The sequence below is a fragment of the Phalacrocorax carbo genome, chromosome 7 (genome assembly GCF_963921805.1).
Source record: "Phalacrocorax carbo chromosome 7, bPhaCar2.1, whole genome shotgun sequence".
Lineage (NCBI taxonomy): Eukaryota > Metazoa > Chordata > Aves > Suliformes > Phalacrocoracidae > Phalacrocorax > Phalacrocorax carbo.
In genome coordinates this window covers 11,167,455-11,185,114 of record NC_087519.1, presented here as the reverse complement: position 1 = coordinate 11,185,114, position 17,660 = coordinate 11,167,455, and the positions used below count along the sequence as shown (strand labels likewise).

Genomic DNA, 17,660 nt, shown 5'->3' with positions numbered 1-17,660 from the left:
GAAAGACAATTTACCCAACAGTATCCATCACAGAGAATTGACTCAATAGCTGCCTTTTTAAGATTGTATGCTAAGAACAAGTTTCATGAACTGGCTAGTAGGTTGCATAGTTGAGTAAACATAAGTAGATCTCATTTCCTGGACCATCAAGTGTTTGCCAAACAACATCCTGTACATACCACTGCTTTTTCCCATCAAGACCTGTACGCTACTTCAGGCCTTTCATGGTTGGTGCTTAATACCATCCTTCCCTTGTGCTATGGAAAGGTTTCATTCAAAATACTGAAGTTTCCTCTAAAGTCAGATTCATAGCACTTCAGCTTATATTTAGCACTCAGTTCTTCACTGTGTCTTTCTGAAGGTTTCTTCCCTAAGCTCACCAGTTTTATTGCTTCACAGTCTCGAGACACTCAACTAAGATCCATGAGCAAACAGAACATTATTATTTATCCTGCAGATAAAGTCCAAGACTGCTTTTTAATGCATGAAAAATATCTTTAATAGTTAAAAAAAGTTTTAAGAAATCAAGATAAATATAGCAAGGTTATAGCAACACTTCTAATATGGGCCATAAGGTACAAGGCAGATCTGCTAAAATGCAAGTATTAAACCAGCATCTATTCTTGATGTCTCAAAACTAGACTTCTTAAATAACTTGAGAATTTAAGCTAGTATAAGGAAAGCCTCACCTTTACAACTGCATCCTAATACACAACAGACCTTAAATTCAGAACCAAATAGTTTGCCAAGGTAAGAGGCAGTCAAAAAAAACTCTTCCAGCATTTGGAGAATTCTGCCATCTCAGCTGCTCCCCTACCCTCAGGCTCTTAAGGAGAAGCGTACTTTATGTGGTTCATCAAGGCCCTTTCTTTACCCTGGAGCCAGCAGGTAAGCATTTTAGTAAAAAGACACTAAGAATAATTTAATGCAGTGGCCCCAGAGGCTGACTGCCTTGTTTCTGAGGGTTGTAGGTCAGGCTTTACATGGACTATAGAGCTATTAAAGTTACACTAAATTCCATACTGGCCAATAGACAGTATTCCCCAGCTGCCCCATTAGACATACACAAAGGGGTACTGCAGACTGCACAGAGGTTTGGTATATAAGAACTCTAAGAGCAGATATTTTTGAGGTACCTTTACTACAGTTGGTGCTTTCTGGTTTTGGTTTTTGTTTCCACATGGGCTTTTTTCCTAGCCCCTTAGAAAGCTGGCTTGTTGGGACCAAACAGTGCTAATATTACTAGTTACAGTACCTTCTCTGTTGGAATGAGATGCTCTTTCACATTTATAGGATACATCTGTCCAAGTTAAGGTTGATACAGCTATGCTACGATACACTGTATCTAGGAACATACAATACCAAAACTGGTAGAGTTCCAGGTGCTAGAATACAGAAACAGTACATTTAATAAGACAAGAATTTTTTTTTACAACTTTTAATTTTAAAATGTTTCACTCTAAGAAGTTGTCTAGCAAGTCATCTAGACCAGTTTCATATATTTCAGCATCAGGATCCGAGCAGGAAACGTTTCAGACGTTCAGCACATTTCAGGATAATGTTTTACTTCATCCAAGTTCAGACTTGCTTAAGGTGCAAGCTAGGGTGTGATCTGGTCTATGTAGTTTCACACTCAGGCTTGAAACAGTACAGAGGTTACCTTTAGAGAAACACCATAGCAGAATATTGAGAAAGCTGAGGCAGCCTCCTGGTCACTGTCAAGTATTTAGCATCCTTCTAGGGCATATGTTCAGAAGTTTTGTAAACTCTATACCCCCTTCTGTTTCAGCAGGTCATGGAAACCAGATCCTTGGGTTAAAGTAAAAATAAGTTCACATGGAGCTTGTGTTCTACTCCTCTTTATATCAGTGAATCCATGGACAGGTTCCAGTATCAGAAGGTAGGAAATTCCATCATGTTACGGACAATGTTTCTTACGAAGAGGTCAGATGGGAGGTGTGAATTCCAAGTTCCATATATTGCAGAAGATACCAAAACACATTGTCTATGTCACCTGGGATTAAGTGTTTTCAGATGATCATCTCTTTGTCCACATTACATGATAGAACAGCTAGAATCCTCACTTTGCTGCAGAAATGAAACATGAAGGCATTAGGCTAATTAGCACATGTACAAACTTAGTATTTATTGCTGGTTAACTACTTGATCCTCATAGGTGATTTTTTTTGTGTGTGTTTTGTAGATATAGTTAAAAAGTGAAGCAGATTTTCAATAACTTAACTATACTAGATGGTTTGGAGATGGGGGAAGAAAAAGAGAACAAGCTTTTAAGAATTTGAGTCCATGCAATACAGCAGCCTATGCCTTCCTTAAGGAAAGGCTATCAAGCTGTCAGTACCTCAGGTCTGAAGTATCAAAACCTAACTGCCATGCAGATTCATGCTACACTAGTTAGGATAGTAAAGGCAGGAGCAAACCCCATGGAAACCCTGCCTGCCTTTAAAGCACAGCATGCTTTCTTTGAATCATTTTACTGCATGCAAAAAGTTAACTTTTTTATTAAGCTGCCTTTATTTCAGTACTACCAAAGCAGCAGAAGTATATAGGTACTAGAGGCAAAAGTTCGACAGAAATTCAGCAGACAGGAATCACATTAACATTGGAGTGGGAGTATTAGAATTGTTTCTTACCATAAGTGGCACACAACTGTATTGTAAAGTTGCTGATAAAACAGATTAGAGGTGTAAGAAAAAAAGTTACTTTTACTTTCCATCATTGATTGCCAAACAAGCCATATTACTAGCCAATTCAAATAAAGAGCCTTTAAAAAAAAGCTTGGAGAGGCCCTACTCCAAACACAAAAAGAAGCTTGTATCAGTTAAGACTCTTCATAAGCCTAAAGCTTCCATTGGTGTTACTTCAACTGTTTTGGCGTAGCTATGCATTAAGAGCCCAAAGGCCAGGACAGCATCATAGATCCTTTCTCAATAGCCTATTTAAGAGGGTCTCACCCTCCTTCAGTGAGGGACTGAAAATATTACAAGAATGTGCACGTAAGTCAGGAGACTTTGATAAACATCCTTTAAGCCAGGTGGTATTATGATAGAAATGTATCCAGATTTTCTGTTTGAAAGAAGGACAAGGAAAGAACGAAGTATCAGGCTGTAATTGCCTGTTCTGAGGTACATTTTCTTCAGAAAGACAGTACTAAGGTACTTTTACATTTTCAGATAGGTATATTATGAAATCATCTACGAAATGGTGGTGGCTTTAAGACCTAGTACAGTAGGATGCAAGTCCTCCTAACTGTGTAGGATCAGTTTTAGCAAGGGCTACGGTAGCTCAACATGCTGTGTCAGCAGAAGGGGAGGAATAAATTTTTAGCTAGGCATCCCCTTGCACTTAGGGCCTTCATCCTATTCCAAGTCAAGAAACAAACCAATTCAAGAGTTAAGTACAGACCATAATTGTTCAATTAGAACCAGTTTAAAGCCCTTTAAAGACTACTTCAGCAATTAAGGATACCTGACTAGTAGTATTCAATACACATAAGTTCAGACTTGTAATATGGTCAGTCAAAAGCCATTTAGAGGGCCTGAAGTGTCTTTCACAGGGCATTACCACATGCAAGTTGTAGCCAAAGGGTTAAGTGTATCAAAGGCAAAACATGCTTTTTCTATTTGGCTATGTTAATTCCATTAACATGACCTGCATCTGTGCTGAAGTTCCACTTGGCAGGCATTAAATGGAGTATTTGTGACTGAAGCAAGGCTAAGATTCTTATTTTGCTGTGCAAAATAAGACAAAGTAGTTCCTGGAAATGAGCTGGAACAGAAGTGCCTCAAACTCATGCTTGAATTTAAGAGGGACTTAAGCAATCAATACACTAGGAACTTGAATTTCAGCCTTTCAATAAATACTTTTGAACAGAAATATTAGGTTTCTCCAGTGTGAATTTAAGTTATTTTAATAGCAAGTCAGGGATACTGTTTAAAGTGTCAGACATGTCACTTCATCCCACAGAAATAAGATATTTCTAGTTAGTGTTTGCATTCTGTTCTTGGGGTAACAGCTTTCACAGTTTATTCATAGTCAGATATTTAGATAGAACAGACATTAAAGCTAGTATTTTTCAGTCTGTGAGTAGTAAGAGACCAGACAATTAATGCTACTATTGGATCATGTTCATCCAGAGAATGAACAAAACACTAATTCCACTTCTGATGCAAAGCCATGCAAGCTACATCCTACATTGGACAAGAGACTGCAGCACTGTTAATGAAGCAAGTTTTCTATGAGATGACAAGCATGATTCTCACCATCTCACCTGCTTAAGGATGCTCACTGGAACCACTATCATGAAACCAAACAACATTTCTTTTTTCTTCTTCTTTTAGTCTGACATCAAGAAAAACGTTGAGAGTTGTAGGATATGGATAGTACTCAAGGAAGTATTTTCATACAATAATGAAAAGTGGCCATTGAATAATTCCGTCGATAGCATGTAATTAAACTTCAGGCAGCTTACCCGAGATGGTAACTCCATTTCACTCTCAGTTATTTCTTCATAATCATCATCTTGCTCACCACTTTCTTCTCTTCTGGGTACATGCATTATCTTCCTCTCTGCAAGTTCCTAGAATACAATTGAATTGCCACCAAGAACCCTCAAGAAATACACACATTAAACCAGTTTAGCGTTAGGGGAGTCAAAGCTATTATCTTGCTTACCTCACCATCATCTGTGATGAGGGTAACGCCAATATTATCCCCAGTTCCCCAAGACTTCTGAGACTTCCAGACCAGATCACTAGGACCTGGGCTTACACCAGCAGCTGCACCCCAGATCTGCAACAGATTTAGAGTTTCTGAGGAATCTTGCTTGAGTTACATTAGGATTCAGTCTAAAACAGCGCAGAGAAGGCTGTTAACAGCTTCTACCTGACATAAAGGTAGCCTTGCTTGAACATGCATTCTATGAGTCACAGAGCCAAGCCATAGACAGACATCTTCATGGCAGCAATTTGTGTATTTAAGATAGCCTCTAGCCTGGGGTCACTCACAGATCTCTTGAGCAAGCTTGTACAGAGTTTGGAGTGCAGAATTAGGCGCTCTGATCACTATCTAAATGTACTTAGAGTATGATTTTAGAGCTAATATTTAGCTTAGTACCATAAACCATGAGCTCAGCATTACTGAGCTAAAACAGGCTAAAGCTTTTAGTAATAGTGAAAGTCTTTGCACAACTTGTATCAAATCACAGGAGTATGGGGAACCCTATGAATAAACTGGAATATATTGATTCTGTTCATAATAACAGCACATCCCAATCTGGGATTATCCAAGTTCAGTCCAAGATCTAGTTTTAGAAACTTAATTGGCATTTCAGACCAAGTTGTTCCAAGGATTTTTTCTATCTCCCTCTCCACATAAAAGAAGGATTTTAGTTCTTTAGGCACTTGCAGTATCAGTTCAGCTTTCCTTATTCCATAAATCTCTATTGCCATCTAAACACAACAAGAACAGAGCTCTAAGTTTTACAAAACCACTACCTACTGTAACTACTTGGCCTGCCTGAAGAGTAAAATGTGAAGGAAATTTGTATGTTACATCTGACACACTTCCAAGATGTCTTCTTAACACCCATCCATGTAGTGGTTGATCCTGTGGGACAAGAAATTTCTCTCAGCATTACAGACCAACACCATATCATACAAGTGCAAGGTTCATTCTAGACTCAAGGTCACTTTTAGTCCCACTCCTGTAGCTTACAAGAATCTGATCAATTTTGAGGAAGCCTTTGAGTTTCCATTAAAGCCTCCCTATGATTTCTCCCAGTACCTCCTTAGGATTAGTCTTAGTCCCATAAGTTCAGGCACATCTATTCTTACCTTCTGTTGAAGGGGGCTCATGATGCTCTTTACCAGGGAGATTCTGAAAAATGAAGTTGGCCATGCCTATTTACCAACTTGGGCTATATATATATCCATGCATAGTGGCCTATGACAGTTTAAGGTATCTCAGGCTGAAGTCGCTAAGCTACCAGCCACAAGTTTTGGAGCTCTGAGGATTAATTCTAATAAGTCTGGATTTGCAGACTAAACTAGTCAAAGAATTATCTAATTGGTCAGATAAACCCTCTACATGGATTAGACACTGTCAGCTCTATTCACCCTTTTAGCTGTTCTAAGCATTTCTAAGTAATAAGAAGCTGTCATTATCCAATTTACTAAGCACCTTATTTAGTTTGAGGACAAGCAGTAATTCTGATAGTGCTAGCCTGAATCTAATGAGAAACAGCTGAAGGTAGTAGATTTCTGCATCATAGTACCCAGTGCACCTCTCACACATCCCTGTGAACAAAACACCTGCAGTACAAAAAAAAATCAGTCTCTAGTCTTCTCTTGACAGCAGCCAGGTTATCTGAGAAGTCCCCAGCTTGTATTTAGTCTGGCAGTACTCTTCCCTCCTCTCTTCATCCTTCCCTTTTGTCATCTCTCACTAAGCTACAAGTCAGTTCACAAGCAGTCATACTTTGTAACAGAGGCCACGCAGACTTGAATGAATAGAAGTACCTCATCGGAGTTGTTTTTAAGCCTGACAAATTTCCCATCTGCATCAATTTCTTCAATAGATACACTTCCAGAAGATGAAGCATGCTGAACAGTCTTAAATCCAGTGCTATGCCCTTTCTTTTTGGCTTCTTTAATTTTCCTTTTTTTCCCATGCAGGAACCGCCGCCCTTGACTTGTTGCTTGAGTTGCAGTGCTGTGTGAGGATGGACTGGGTGACAGCTTTAGCCTAGAAGGGAGTCAGATAACATTCACTTGAGTATCTGATGTGCTTATTTCTTCTCACTCCTACCCTCCCACTACAGCCAAGCATAACAGCTTCTTATATGCAAGCTTTCCGTGAAGTCTTGAATATAAAATTTTATTTTTACTGGCACAAGTAGCTAGGTAGCTTGTTAAGTTTGGAAGACAGCCCCAGCCCTAGAGTTCAGAGCAAGCTTATGTTGATAAGAAAAGATTCCCAACTGCAGTAGGTATTCCTTTAAAGTCTCTACAGACACAATCTTCAGCAGAAGTAGTTTAAGACTTTGACCCTTCTTAGCGTGTATTGAGTTCATGTTGTTCTCACCAGGCAGCATCTGGATAGTTAGGAGTTGATACAATTTCCCAGTTTCATTCATTAAGCTTGAGCACTGTCTTTGATATATCTCTAGGATGTAGCACAAAGCTTTGAGAAAGTTTAATTCCAGGGAGGGGTGTCCAGTGGACCACTGACCTTTCATTATTTGGGTTTATCAGGTTACTTCATCTTACTACACCATGTAGTGGATGTGGGATATAAATACCATCTACAGAAAATTATGCTTCAAGAACTATGTTGTGGCATTAATCACATACTTAATATTTATTTCTTGCCTCCTCCACATTCTGAAGAATATATGGCTAATTAGTGTAGAGATCTTAGATGAAGCAAGTCCTCATACAGAATTGTTAAGGTTGGAAAAGACCTCCAAGATCATCAAGTCCAAGCATCAACCCAACACCACCATGCCTCCTAAACCATGCCCTCAAGTGTCATGTTTACACATGTGGTAGTTTTTTGGTTTGTGGTTTTGTTTTTTTTTTTAAAAACACCTCCAGGGACAGTGACTCCATCCATGAGAGGATCTTGTCATAGCCTACCTCTGTTCCTCTCCTTCCAGCATCTTTCTGTAGGCATTTATTTCCAGATCTAGAGCCAGTTTCACATCTAAGAGGTGCTCATATTCTTCCAGCTGTGCTTGTGCCTGCTGCTGGGCTTGTACCATTTCTTTCTCCTTTTCAGCCATACGCCTTCGATGGAGATCACGATCATAATCTAGTGTCTCCTGTAGCTCCCTTATTCTGTTCTCCAAAGCAACATTCTAAAATTAAGGTCAGGGAGAATCAGTTAAACCATAACTAAAGATTAGAGAGAAGAGGCCAGTATTTTGAATTGGGTATCTAAATTAAAATAATTCTAAGGATATACAAATAGAGATAGTACCTGGCTTTGATACTGATTAACTTGAGATGTCAGAGAATCAACTCTCAACTTCGTTTCCATCAGTTCCTCCCGAGCAGCATTGGCAAGGTCACTATTTTTTGCTGCAGATAGTTGGGCATTCTCCACCTATGGATAAGTCACTGTTAGTAATGAGTTGTTTAAGACCTCGTATTTTAAACAAGGAAGGAAAACTAAGTAATTTCCAGCTGTTACATCTGGAAATAGTTATGTTTTACTTAAGTGTACAGATACCAATAAAGTCCAGGTCAGAAAGTTTTTCATTGCTTTTCAGGGAGATTTACACAAGTTTGACATTCATGTCAGAAAGTCAGCAACAATCAGGTAGTGAAAATTGCTGGATTAGGATATTTCAGTTACAGATGCATGAAGACATTGTATAGCTATTATGTAAATTGATTCTCCAGAAGAACAATGGAGAATATGCTTAGAAGCTGCTTCTCAAAGCACGGGGCTACAGGATATTAGGTGTGCTTATCAAACTATTGCTCTTCCCCAGAAGTTCTAATACTAAGCAGTTCCTGCATCACTATAAGCAGCACTGAGCTATTTCTAGAGCAATTCAATCTTGAGGTGTTCCAAGAAAGGATGAAGTACAGCCATGCTCCTACAAGAGGCACTCACAAGATTTCCAGTGGAAACCTGGACAGAAGCATCCAAAGGAATTCACTGAGTTGGCATCTAAGTCGGAGTATAGAGAAAGCCAGAAGAACCAGGAAGAAATGAACACACATACTCATTGAGAGAAGTAACAGATCATGTGATTTTGCACCGAGTATTAAAGAAGGCTTAAGATACCAATACACTACAACCAACCCAGAAACCTGATGGATCTTACCTACCAAGAGTATAAGCCTAAAGTATTACTTTTTCCTGCATATGTGGCTAATGCTGGGAAAGAGGTAACAGACCAGATCTGGAAGACAAACTGTCAAGCTACTTCCATAGCCATCCTCTCCCCCTTATCCAGTACTAGCAACTGGAAAGGGATATTTGCACTCTTACATTTAAAAGTGCTCTTGTAGAACTGTAGTACCACCTTATTCCATGCATTTTAGTAACACTATAATCAGTAGATGAAATTTTATTCAATATACTGAAATCACTCAATACAAACATCATACACCTTGGTCCTGAATTTGTCGGACAAGTTCTCATGTTTCAGAAGTCTGTACTATGATCAACTTTATTACATTAGCCATTCCAATTGCTCCCCAAAGGGGCAATATTTATGCTTGAACCAGTTTTGTTTGGGACCATTTGTTCATAGAAGTTCTACTGTTAAATCTGACACTGCTTCAAAATTCCAGAACAACCTATGTGAAGAAGCTCTGCACAGAATGCAAGGTCTCCATCAGTCAGCTATTTATGCTAGCGTGACTTTTATCATATCATGGTGCAGACAACTTAAGCTTTCTTTTATTAGCATCCTTTACAGACTACTCACTTTTGCACCAAATGTTCGCTCCAGCTCCTCTTTGTATGCTTGAATTTGTTCTTCATGATGTTTTCTGAGCCCCTGCAGAGCATCCGAGAGCTTACTCTCAAGCTCTCTCTGACGGCCAGACTCTATTTCTGCTATCCTGATCTCATGGACTCTTTTTGCCTCCTTAAGCTCCTAGGAGAAGAAATTTCTCAGAGAATAAGCAAGTCAATACAGTTTGATTTGAGACTGGACTTACTGTACCAGCTTAACAAGTCATTCAATATTGAAGCAGATTTATCACTGAGTGCACAGTACTTCCACCTTTCTAGCTGCACTGGGTTGTTTTGCTTCCTCACTGACAACATTGATTAAACCAATAATGCAGTATTTTGTATATAATTTTAAGACTATTTCTTTGAGCTAGATTGATTTCTCTGCTTTGCGTTACTTAGAGCACATGCATATACACTTCTGTTTCTTTAAGCACTGTTACTTTTTGAATAAAACAGAGTAAGTGAAGTAATAGCGGTTGGTTTGAGAAATTGGAAGTCTCTGTCACTTAAACGACACACTTTGAAATTTCTTCCAGTCAGAAGGAAGTTGGTTTACATGCACATGTTTTAGTTCTATATACTGACTGCTCACACAAAGATTACCAGACACCTTTGATATGTTCCCTACTTCTTTAATACTTAAGTTGCTTATTAAAGGAGATTTAACTTCTTTGATTATTAGCAAACATCTGGGAATCATTTAACTGTAATATATGGACTTTCAGTTACACAAAATAGTATATTGGGATTGTAGTTACCTTCAGAAGTGCAGCCTGAGAAAATTATCTCATATTCCAGATACCTATCGGTACTATGCCAGTTAACATGAGGTTGTGTACTTTCTTGAAGTCTTCCTAGTTAGGTGGATTTTATTGGCTGGTGGACTGTCATAGGTTGACTCAGCTAGTTACCTTTTTAAGGATAAAGCACATCTTAACATTGCTTTTAAGTGCATCCAGGGATCATGGACACCTAAAAAAATCCTTGTTAATAAGCTAAAACATACATCTTCATGAAGGCGCTTCTGGAACGTCATTTGTTCCTGCAGAGTTTTCATATGATTTTCCAGGTCCACCCTCCTCAACATTTCACTGTGGAGATGCTTTTTGGTATCTTCCAATGACAGCTCCAGCTAGAAAAGACAAACATGAGGGTAATAAAAATTAAGAGGTCATTTTCCAAATTAAGATAGTCAACTTACTACAGGTCATTCAACTTCATTCCCACAGCAAAACACACTGCCTAAGTGAAGTTGGTTACTCTAAGTTCTTATTTCAGCATATTAGCAACAAAGAATCCTATGTAATTATGTAGACCAGATTTCCCACAAGGCAAGTATACAGCAGCCCTTAATCCCACCACCTAAGTTTGATTCCTCAAACTAGACTTCTGAATCAACTGCATGTACATTCCTCCCCTTCACAACACTAAGTATTCCAAACTTCTCCCTAATTTTCAATATAATCTGTTTGATCCTTAACAAGTGAAGTCCTCCAGATATAACAAGCTATGCTGACAAACTATTACACATTTCCAGTTGAAGCGTGCTGCTTTAATGATACAAGTTTGGGGTTTAAGTTTGCATCCTAAAGATTTGAAATTAGCTTATTCAATGATTACATTAATGCACAAAGATACTAAAGCTATGCTCTTAGAAATGCATTGACAGAGTAGCAGCTCAAGCAGAGTTCATTCTAGTAGCACAAGAGCCTACAAAAAAAAGTAGTCAGAACTTATTTATTCTACCTAGATTTAAGCATGGTGAAGTAGGGTCCATCAAATGCTCCCTTTGCTAACACATTAGAGAATGCTACAGGGGCTATAGCAGTACAACACATTTCAGCTTACTTTGTCCTTAGAACAAGGAACATTACATACTGTGGTCATAGACTAGAATCAAATGGTACCTACCACAGGTAGAAGTTTTAACAGACCAACTATCAGTAGCATTTGTGTTCAGCAAGATTGCAGAAATGTTTTTGTCCACCTGGCATTGCTGTAAGTCTTTCCCTGCTTTTAAATCTTGGTAACTAGTTGGGGAAAACCAAGCAATAGCTTCAGGAAAACACAAAAAGTTGAAATTTCAGGAACAAGTCTTACAGTGACTACTTGATCCTTTAATTCACGAAGGTCCTTCTCCAAACTTCGGTTCTCATTCAAAGCTGTTGCTAAGTCAGCTTCCTTTGCATTCAGCTGAGCATCAAGGTCTCTCATACGAGCCTGTGCCAGGTTTAAATCAGCTTCTTTTTTTGAACTCCTGTAAATGAAAGTTTTACACTCATAAGTTGCAGCTTGTGGGGAGAAAGTTTGTTTTTAATGTGTTTACCTTCACAGGGTCTGTGGCAGAACTAAAACAGAAGAGAGGTTAGTTCACACTTGTGCCGAGAGCATAGGGTCAGCTGTAAAACAAACCAGACAGGCCCCTCAGACAAGTATCATTTGTTTAACCAGAAAGATTTCTGACCCAGTTTTCAGCTTGTTTTGTGCGAACCCTGTGCAGAAGCCAGCCATTTTCCACGGCATTACCAAATGGAGAGGGAAGGGACAGCACAGGCCACCATCTCCACACCAGTCATACTCACAGGCATAGTTCACCAGACCAGCAACCTGCTACCACTGAACAAGCCGCTCACACAGACATCTCCTTTCAGCAGCAAAGGCCACCACCAACTTCCTGGCAAAGCACCTACCAGCCATTAAAACACACACCTGCTATGGCCCCAGGGCTCAGAGCCCCACACACTCCTCTTCCCTGGAGTGGAGGCAGATCCCTCCTGGTAAGGCCCTGCAGCAGCCCCAGGCAGCCAAGCTAGGTGCAAGCAGCTTGAGGCCTGCTTTCCTGAGGCAGGGTGGCAGGCAGTGCTGGTCACACATGGGGACAGAGCACCCTCTCCTCTGCAGGTAGGAGCAGAGCACAGCTCTGGCTGCCACAGGCTGTCATTCCTCCTCCTGGAAGATTCCTGCCCACAGAACAGGAGTTTTGTCCCCAGGAAGCCACTGGCCCAGCCTTGGCAAGCAGGCCTTGCCAGCCCCACATCACCAGCTGGGGCTTTGCCTCCCATCACCCCTCAGCTCCTGCCCCCACAGCAACCACCCTTCCCTCACAGCACCCATGCAGGGGACTTCTCTGTCAGAAAGGGTCATACACTCTTCCCTCCTTCACACCACTGCAGAGTTACAGGGCAAGAGAAGCTTTCACTTCAGAAGAGGGCCACTTCCTTGCACACATACCCAGGTACAGAGCCCTCAGGTACCACCTGAATAGCCAACACAGTTAAGTTGCAAGTTTTACTTGGCACCACAGCAGAGGGGTGCTGGGCCCACAGTGAGTTCCTGTCAGAGAATGGAGCAATATTTTCCCAGATTGCTCTAACCTCTAAAATCTTTGCAATCGCCTAACCACTATCCAGAGTCTGACTTCCTGCTCAGAACTCAGCTTTGAGATTGCAAAGAGTAAAGTGTTCAATTTATTTTAGCAAAATCTGTTCTGCCAAGTGGCTAAACTGTGACAATTCCAACAATGAGTTTTCCAGTTGATAACTGAGCAGACCAGTTGGAGAGAGTCCAAAGTCATTCTGCAGGAGTGATCAGCTCTAGAAAGCTTGGACTGCAGGAAAGACTGCAAAAAAGTAAGGGTTGTTTAGTCTAGAGAAAAGAGAAGTGACAGGAGATATAACAGTCTTCACATACATGAAAGAGTGCTGCATAGACCAAGGGAGTCTGTTTTCCATGTCTGTTGTGGCAGAGACAGGAAGTTGCAGGCTGGAATATTTGGGTTAGATGTTAGGGAGAGGAAACTAACAGTAGTTCAATACTGAAGCACATTGCCTGGGGGTGTTATTCCAGAATCTCCATAATCTGGAATTTAAAAGAGATTATGCAAACATCTGCTGGAAGGGATACAGGTACAGCTGGGTCCAGCACAGGCCTGGGGCACATGGATACATCAGGTTCTTGCTCAAGGCCTTTTCTAGCCCTGCTGTTCATAGACATTTGTTGACTGTCTCATACTTCGTGACCATGATGCAAAACCCAATGTTTTGCTGGCAGAGGTTATTTATTCTTTACTCAGACTATGAAAAAAGGTAACTATTTTTTCACTGTTATCCCAGTAATGTGTTGTAGGGGTTTTTTAGTATTTACAGGTTTCTTTCTTTTCTAGGTATGAATTAGCCACCTTCCTTTTGTGATCTCTGCTACCACTACTACTTATTTTATCAGTTGTGATATTAACAAATACATCAGTAACACTACTTAATGAGAATATTGACTGTTTCATCCTACAGCAACATAATTTTCATTCTGCAAAGTGCATGCAAGACTCAAAATCCGTCAGTATCTGTGTTTTAACTCTGTGGTTTGATGGTTCACTTCCCTGATGCAGGCCTCTGACAGCAAGGTTCAGGTTTCCTGTATTCTTTCCTGACAAATATTTTCAGAGATCCCTGAAGTGAGCCATTTCATCTTGAAAAACAGCAATTTAACAAGTCTGGTTTTGACAAGAGCATTTATTACCCTTTTAAACAAAGTTTGGTGTTGAGAGCACCACTTTACATTACTATGCAGCAAGCAGTAACAGTTATAGTACTCTGCAATATTCCACATTGCAACAATTCCAGAACCAAGCATGGCTTAATGACTGGCAATTTGAAGCAATAATGGAGGTACTGCCAATTATATTCCCTGTAAATCAGGGTGCCACATATGCTTGACCTGGAGAATTTAAATAATTTTACCAAAATTATTGAGGCGTGTTTGAAAGACTCCAGTTTGTCAAGTCTAGAGGATGTTACCAACACTTACCAAATTCATTCGTACAGCTTCATCTTGCTACACCACATATTTCAGATTCAGTAGCAAAATGCACATCTATACTCACTGGTGCAGAAAGAAACCGGTCTTGTCTTTCCCTGCTGTGCTACTGTAGTTGCTTTGACCTTCCTCAGGCTCTGAATTCAACCACCTGATACGCTTATCCACAACTGCCCCTCCCCAAGTGTCTTTGGCCTACTTCCAATTACCACTGTCTAAGCAGCAAGAAAAAAGCACACTTCATTGTTGCTGCAGCTGTAAGTCTCTTTATCAGTGATTAATAAGAGCCAATAGTTAATGCTGTGTGGAAGTTATCTGGTGACATTCCATCCTATAAGAGTTCCAGGTTATTTAAAGAGTGTATATATATATAGGGCACGATACCCTCAAAGTAGTTTGTTCCAAGTCATCTGAGACATTTGCAGTTAGACAGCCCAGATACAACACACTCATTAATATTAGGACTTCAGTCTAGTCCTTTCAGAAAGCAGCATGTACTAATCATTTCCCCATGGGCTGTAAAGTTAATCACTTCTAAGACCTAGCTACTTTAAAGAAAAATAGTAATACAAAAATCAGTCCAGAGGATAGCATACCTGCCAAGCCTGAAGCTTTGTAAACAAAGCCAGAGTTACACAAATACTAAGAGCAGCAGAAAAGTTTTAGAACTGGCATTACCCCTCTCCTCACTGTCCACTCAAGTGGCTGGTTAGATTTATGAACCAGATCAACAAGCCAAAACCCAGCATGAATGAGACAAGCCCAAAAGCTTCTAAGCAGCTGAAAACAGGAGCTTAGAGTAAAAACATGTTTTATTACTAAGTGGAATAGCTGCTTAAGTCCTACTGAGTCTATGAGGAGGCAGTATTTGCTCCACACAAGCATAAAAAAAGCTCGTGTCTAAAGGTGGTATGATACCAGTTTATAATGAGATTTACAGGGCCTGTGGACACCCAAATATTGCAAGTCTGTAACTAATTTAGCAGTACAATGGGGCACTAAAATTACTAGCAATACTAGCACTCTGTATATATCCATAAAGGAGTCTTGTTGGGATTGGACACTTGTTCCCTCCCCTTCATTATCTATCATCTTCTCTCCTTCAGGAGGATTTGATTGCACATACAGTGGGCTAGACAACAAGATGATTCCAGGCTCCAGATACACAGCTGACAAGAAAGTCAAGCCTGAAACAGTATGCAGTTCATCCCAGTAGTGTATAAATCAAGACTTAAAAGCCACTAGGCTTTTCTGTGCCATACCAGCCTAGACCAGGTAAGCTGCGCTGCTTAGAGAACTACCTTCTCTGTGCATTCCCCTCTAGGCAACTCCTGTGCTAAAAAGCCCCAAAAAGATGTGCACTGACTCCATACAGAGACTCCTTCCCATACCCCCATAACTTTCTAGATGCTTTCCAGCATAGCAGCTCCTTGAGTGCTTGTAGACAACAGGTGTGATGCCAAGCCCAGTCAGCTATACACTCACATAGCACTATCCCTATAGGGCCATCCAACAGCTCAAGCTCTGGAGGAGCTCCCCTGCCCGTTGCTGAAGCAGCCCAGCAGCACTGCAGCAGGAGGCACTCTCGGCCATGTCTCCACAGCATATCTTCAGATCAGACATTCGTATTTCTACTAATCCAAGATACTCCAGCCTCACTAGGCCACATCTTTGGGGTATCACCACAGCCTGGACGCCCTACAGCCCTGAGCCCTCCCTCCCCAACACACAGCTGCTGGCAAGCAGCACCCCCGCCCCCTCGCCCTGCAAGGGCCCCAAGAGGACGCGGCAGCAGGGTGGTCCGCAGCGGGGAGACCCGCCCGGGGCCCGGCAGGTACGGCGGGAGGAAGGGCCGGGGCACCGACCTGCTATGCAGCTGCCGGTGCTCCTCGCCGATCTTGCCCAGCTCCACCTGCAGTGTGGCCCGCTCGATGGCGATGTCGTCCAGCGCCCGGCGGGCGTCGGCCAGCTCCGCCTCATAGCGGAGCCGCAGGTTGCCCAGCTCCCGGTCGCTGCCCGCCTCCTGCTCAGCCAGCCGCTGCTGCAGCGCCGACTTGTCGGCCTCCAGCGCCCGCACCCGCTCGATGTAGGCGGCCAGGCGGTCATTGAGCTGCCGCAGCTCCTCCTTCTCCTGCAGCCGGGTGAGCCGCGTCGGGCTCAGCGGCGAGACGGCGGCGCGGCTGAGGGAGCGGCTCTCGCTGGCCGGTGTGGAGGAGAGCGCCGTGGCCATGGCAGCCTCCGGCCCGGGCCCTGCCGCCGCTACCGGGACCGCCCCGCGCAGGACACCCAGCGCCCGCCGCCGCGGCTTATAAATAGCGGCCAGCTGCCGCCGCGGGTGGGCCGTTAAAGGGCTAGGGCTGCTCCCCGCGCCCCGGCCCCGGCGGCTCCCCGCAGGAAAAAGGGGTTTTTTCTTCCTTTTATTTTATTTTAATTTTTTTTTGCTTTATTTTCCACACGTGCCTTGCTGCATCCCATCGGTCCAATGGTGCTGCCTGGGGAGGGGAGGGCGGGGAAGGATCTCTCTGGAAAAGCCTACAGCAACCCGGCGGTTTTACCAAACCGGTGCCAGGGGTCGGGGTGAAAAAAAAAATAATCCCGGATTTTAAAAGATACACGATAGCTGCAGTGATGTTCATGCTCCAGCGTGCGGCCGTGTCAGTGCTCTGCCTGTTCTGCCTCGTTTTCTGCGATTTGTTCAGCTGATGGAAATAAGCGAGTTCCCACTCTTTTTTGTTTATTTGTTTTTGTTTGGTTTTTTGCGTGTTTGTGGATGGTTTTAGCTTTTGGGTTAGGCCGTGGTGGCTGTCAGCCATCCTAGTGCTACGGTTTTGGGTGAAAGTTGATGTGTGAGCAGAAGGAAGAATGGAGGGGGAAAGGGAACCTGCATCAAGACAAACGTGTGAAGCAGCCTGCAAAGCCTTACACTAATTACACTTTATAAAAATCATTGTTTGATAAGCAAGTTGCTTCAGCACTTCTTTAGTAGTGATGTGTACTGTGATAGCTGTCAGTTTTTTCCAGCAGCTAATTAATTTACCCTTTTCTTTTTTACTCACATTTTGGAGAGCAGGTGCCATACAGATCTCATTTAGTATGACCATAAAAATCTCTGAACATTAGTATAGCTGTTAATTGTGGTGTTTGCTGCAGCAGTTACAAGAAACTTCACTTAGGAGCTTAGGTTAGGCCAATGTTATTTCCTACCCAGAAAAATAGCCTTGGCATCCTCTCAGAGTTCCTTAAATGTAAAGATAGATTTTATAAATGTTGTAGGTGTAAATTCAAACTTTACTTTATAGGTTGGCAGGCATGTAACACATGAGGACAACGTGGGTGGCCTCAAGACTGTAGCT

At 41.8% G+C, this 17,660-nt stretch overlaps 1 protein-coding gene across 4 annotated transcripts; it reads right to left on the bottom strand.

The window, feature by feature from the left end:
• Positions 1-480: 480 nt before the first annotated feature.
• Positions 481-16,883, bottom strand: LOC104040355 (lamin-B3). 4 transcript variants are annotated; one of them, XR_010373732.1, is made up of 13 exons: positions 16,173-16,881; positions 11,596-11,752; positions 10,502-10,627; positions 9,464-9,634; positions 7,999-8,124; positions 7,656-7,876; positions 6,537-6,762; positions 5,518-5,625; positions 4,693-4,809; positions 4,490-4,597; positions 4,289-4,359; positions 2,652-2,683; positions 2,032-2,088 (listed from the first exon to the last, which is right to left on the bottom strand). XR_010373732.1 is itself a non-coding variant. In XM_064456291.1 (12 exons), the coding sequence occupies exons 1-12, from the start codon at positions 16,535-16,537 to the stop codon at positions 2,031-2,033; spliced, it is 1,815 nt and encodes a 604-aa protein (XP_064312361.1). In that variant the 5' UTR covers positions 16,538-16,883; the 3' UTR covers positions 481-2,030. The 4 variants fall into 4 exon arrangements, 3 of the variants coding, with proteins under 3 accessions (XP_064312361.1, XP_064312359.1, XP_064312360.1); XM_064456291.1 differs by lacking the exon at positions 4,289-4,359 and having other exon boundaries at positions 481-2,088; positions 16,173-16,883; XM_064456289.1 differs by lacking the exon at positions 2,652-2,683 and having other exon boundaries at positions 481-2,088.
• Between the last annotated feature and the right edge of the window lie 777 nt (positions 16,884-17,660).

Excerpts from the sequence above, each read along its gene's own strand:
- LOC104040355 (XM_064456291.1), bottom strand. The coding sequence starts at position 16,537 with ATGGCCACGGCGCTCTCCTCCACACCGGCCAGCGAGAGCCGCTCCCTC. Across the intron at positions 5,626-6,536 it reads TTAAAAACAACTCCGATGAG|GATCAACCACTACATGGATG; the intron begins GTACTTCTATTC and ends CTTGTCCCACAG. Across the intron at positions 2,684-4,489 it reads AAATGGAGTTACCATCTCGG|CAACTTTACAATACAGTTGT; the intron begins GTAAGCTGCCTG and ends CTGTTTTATCAG.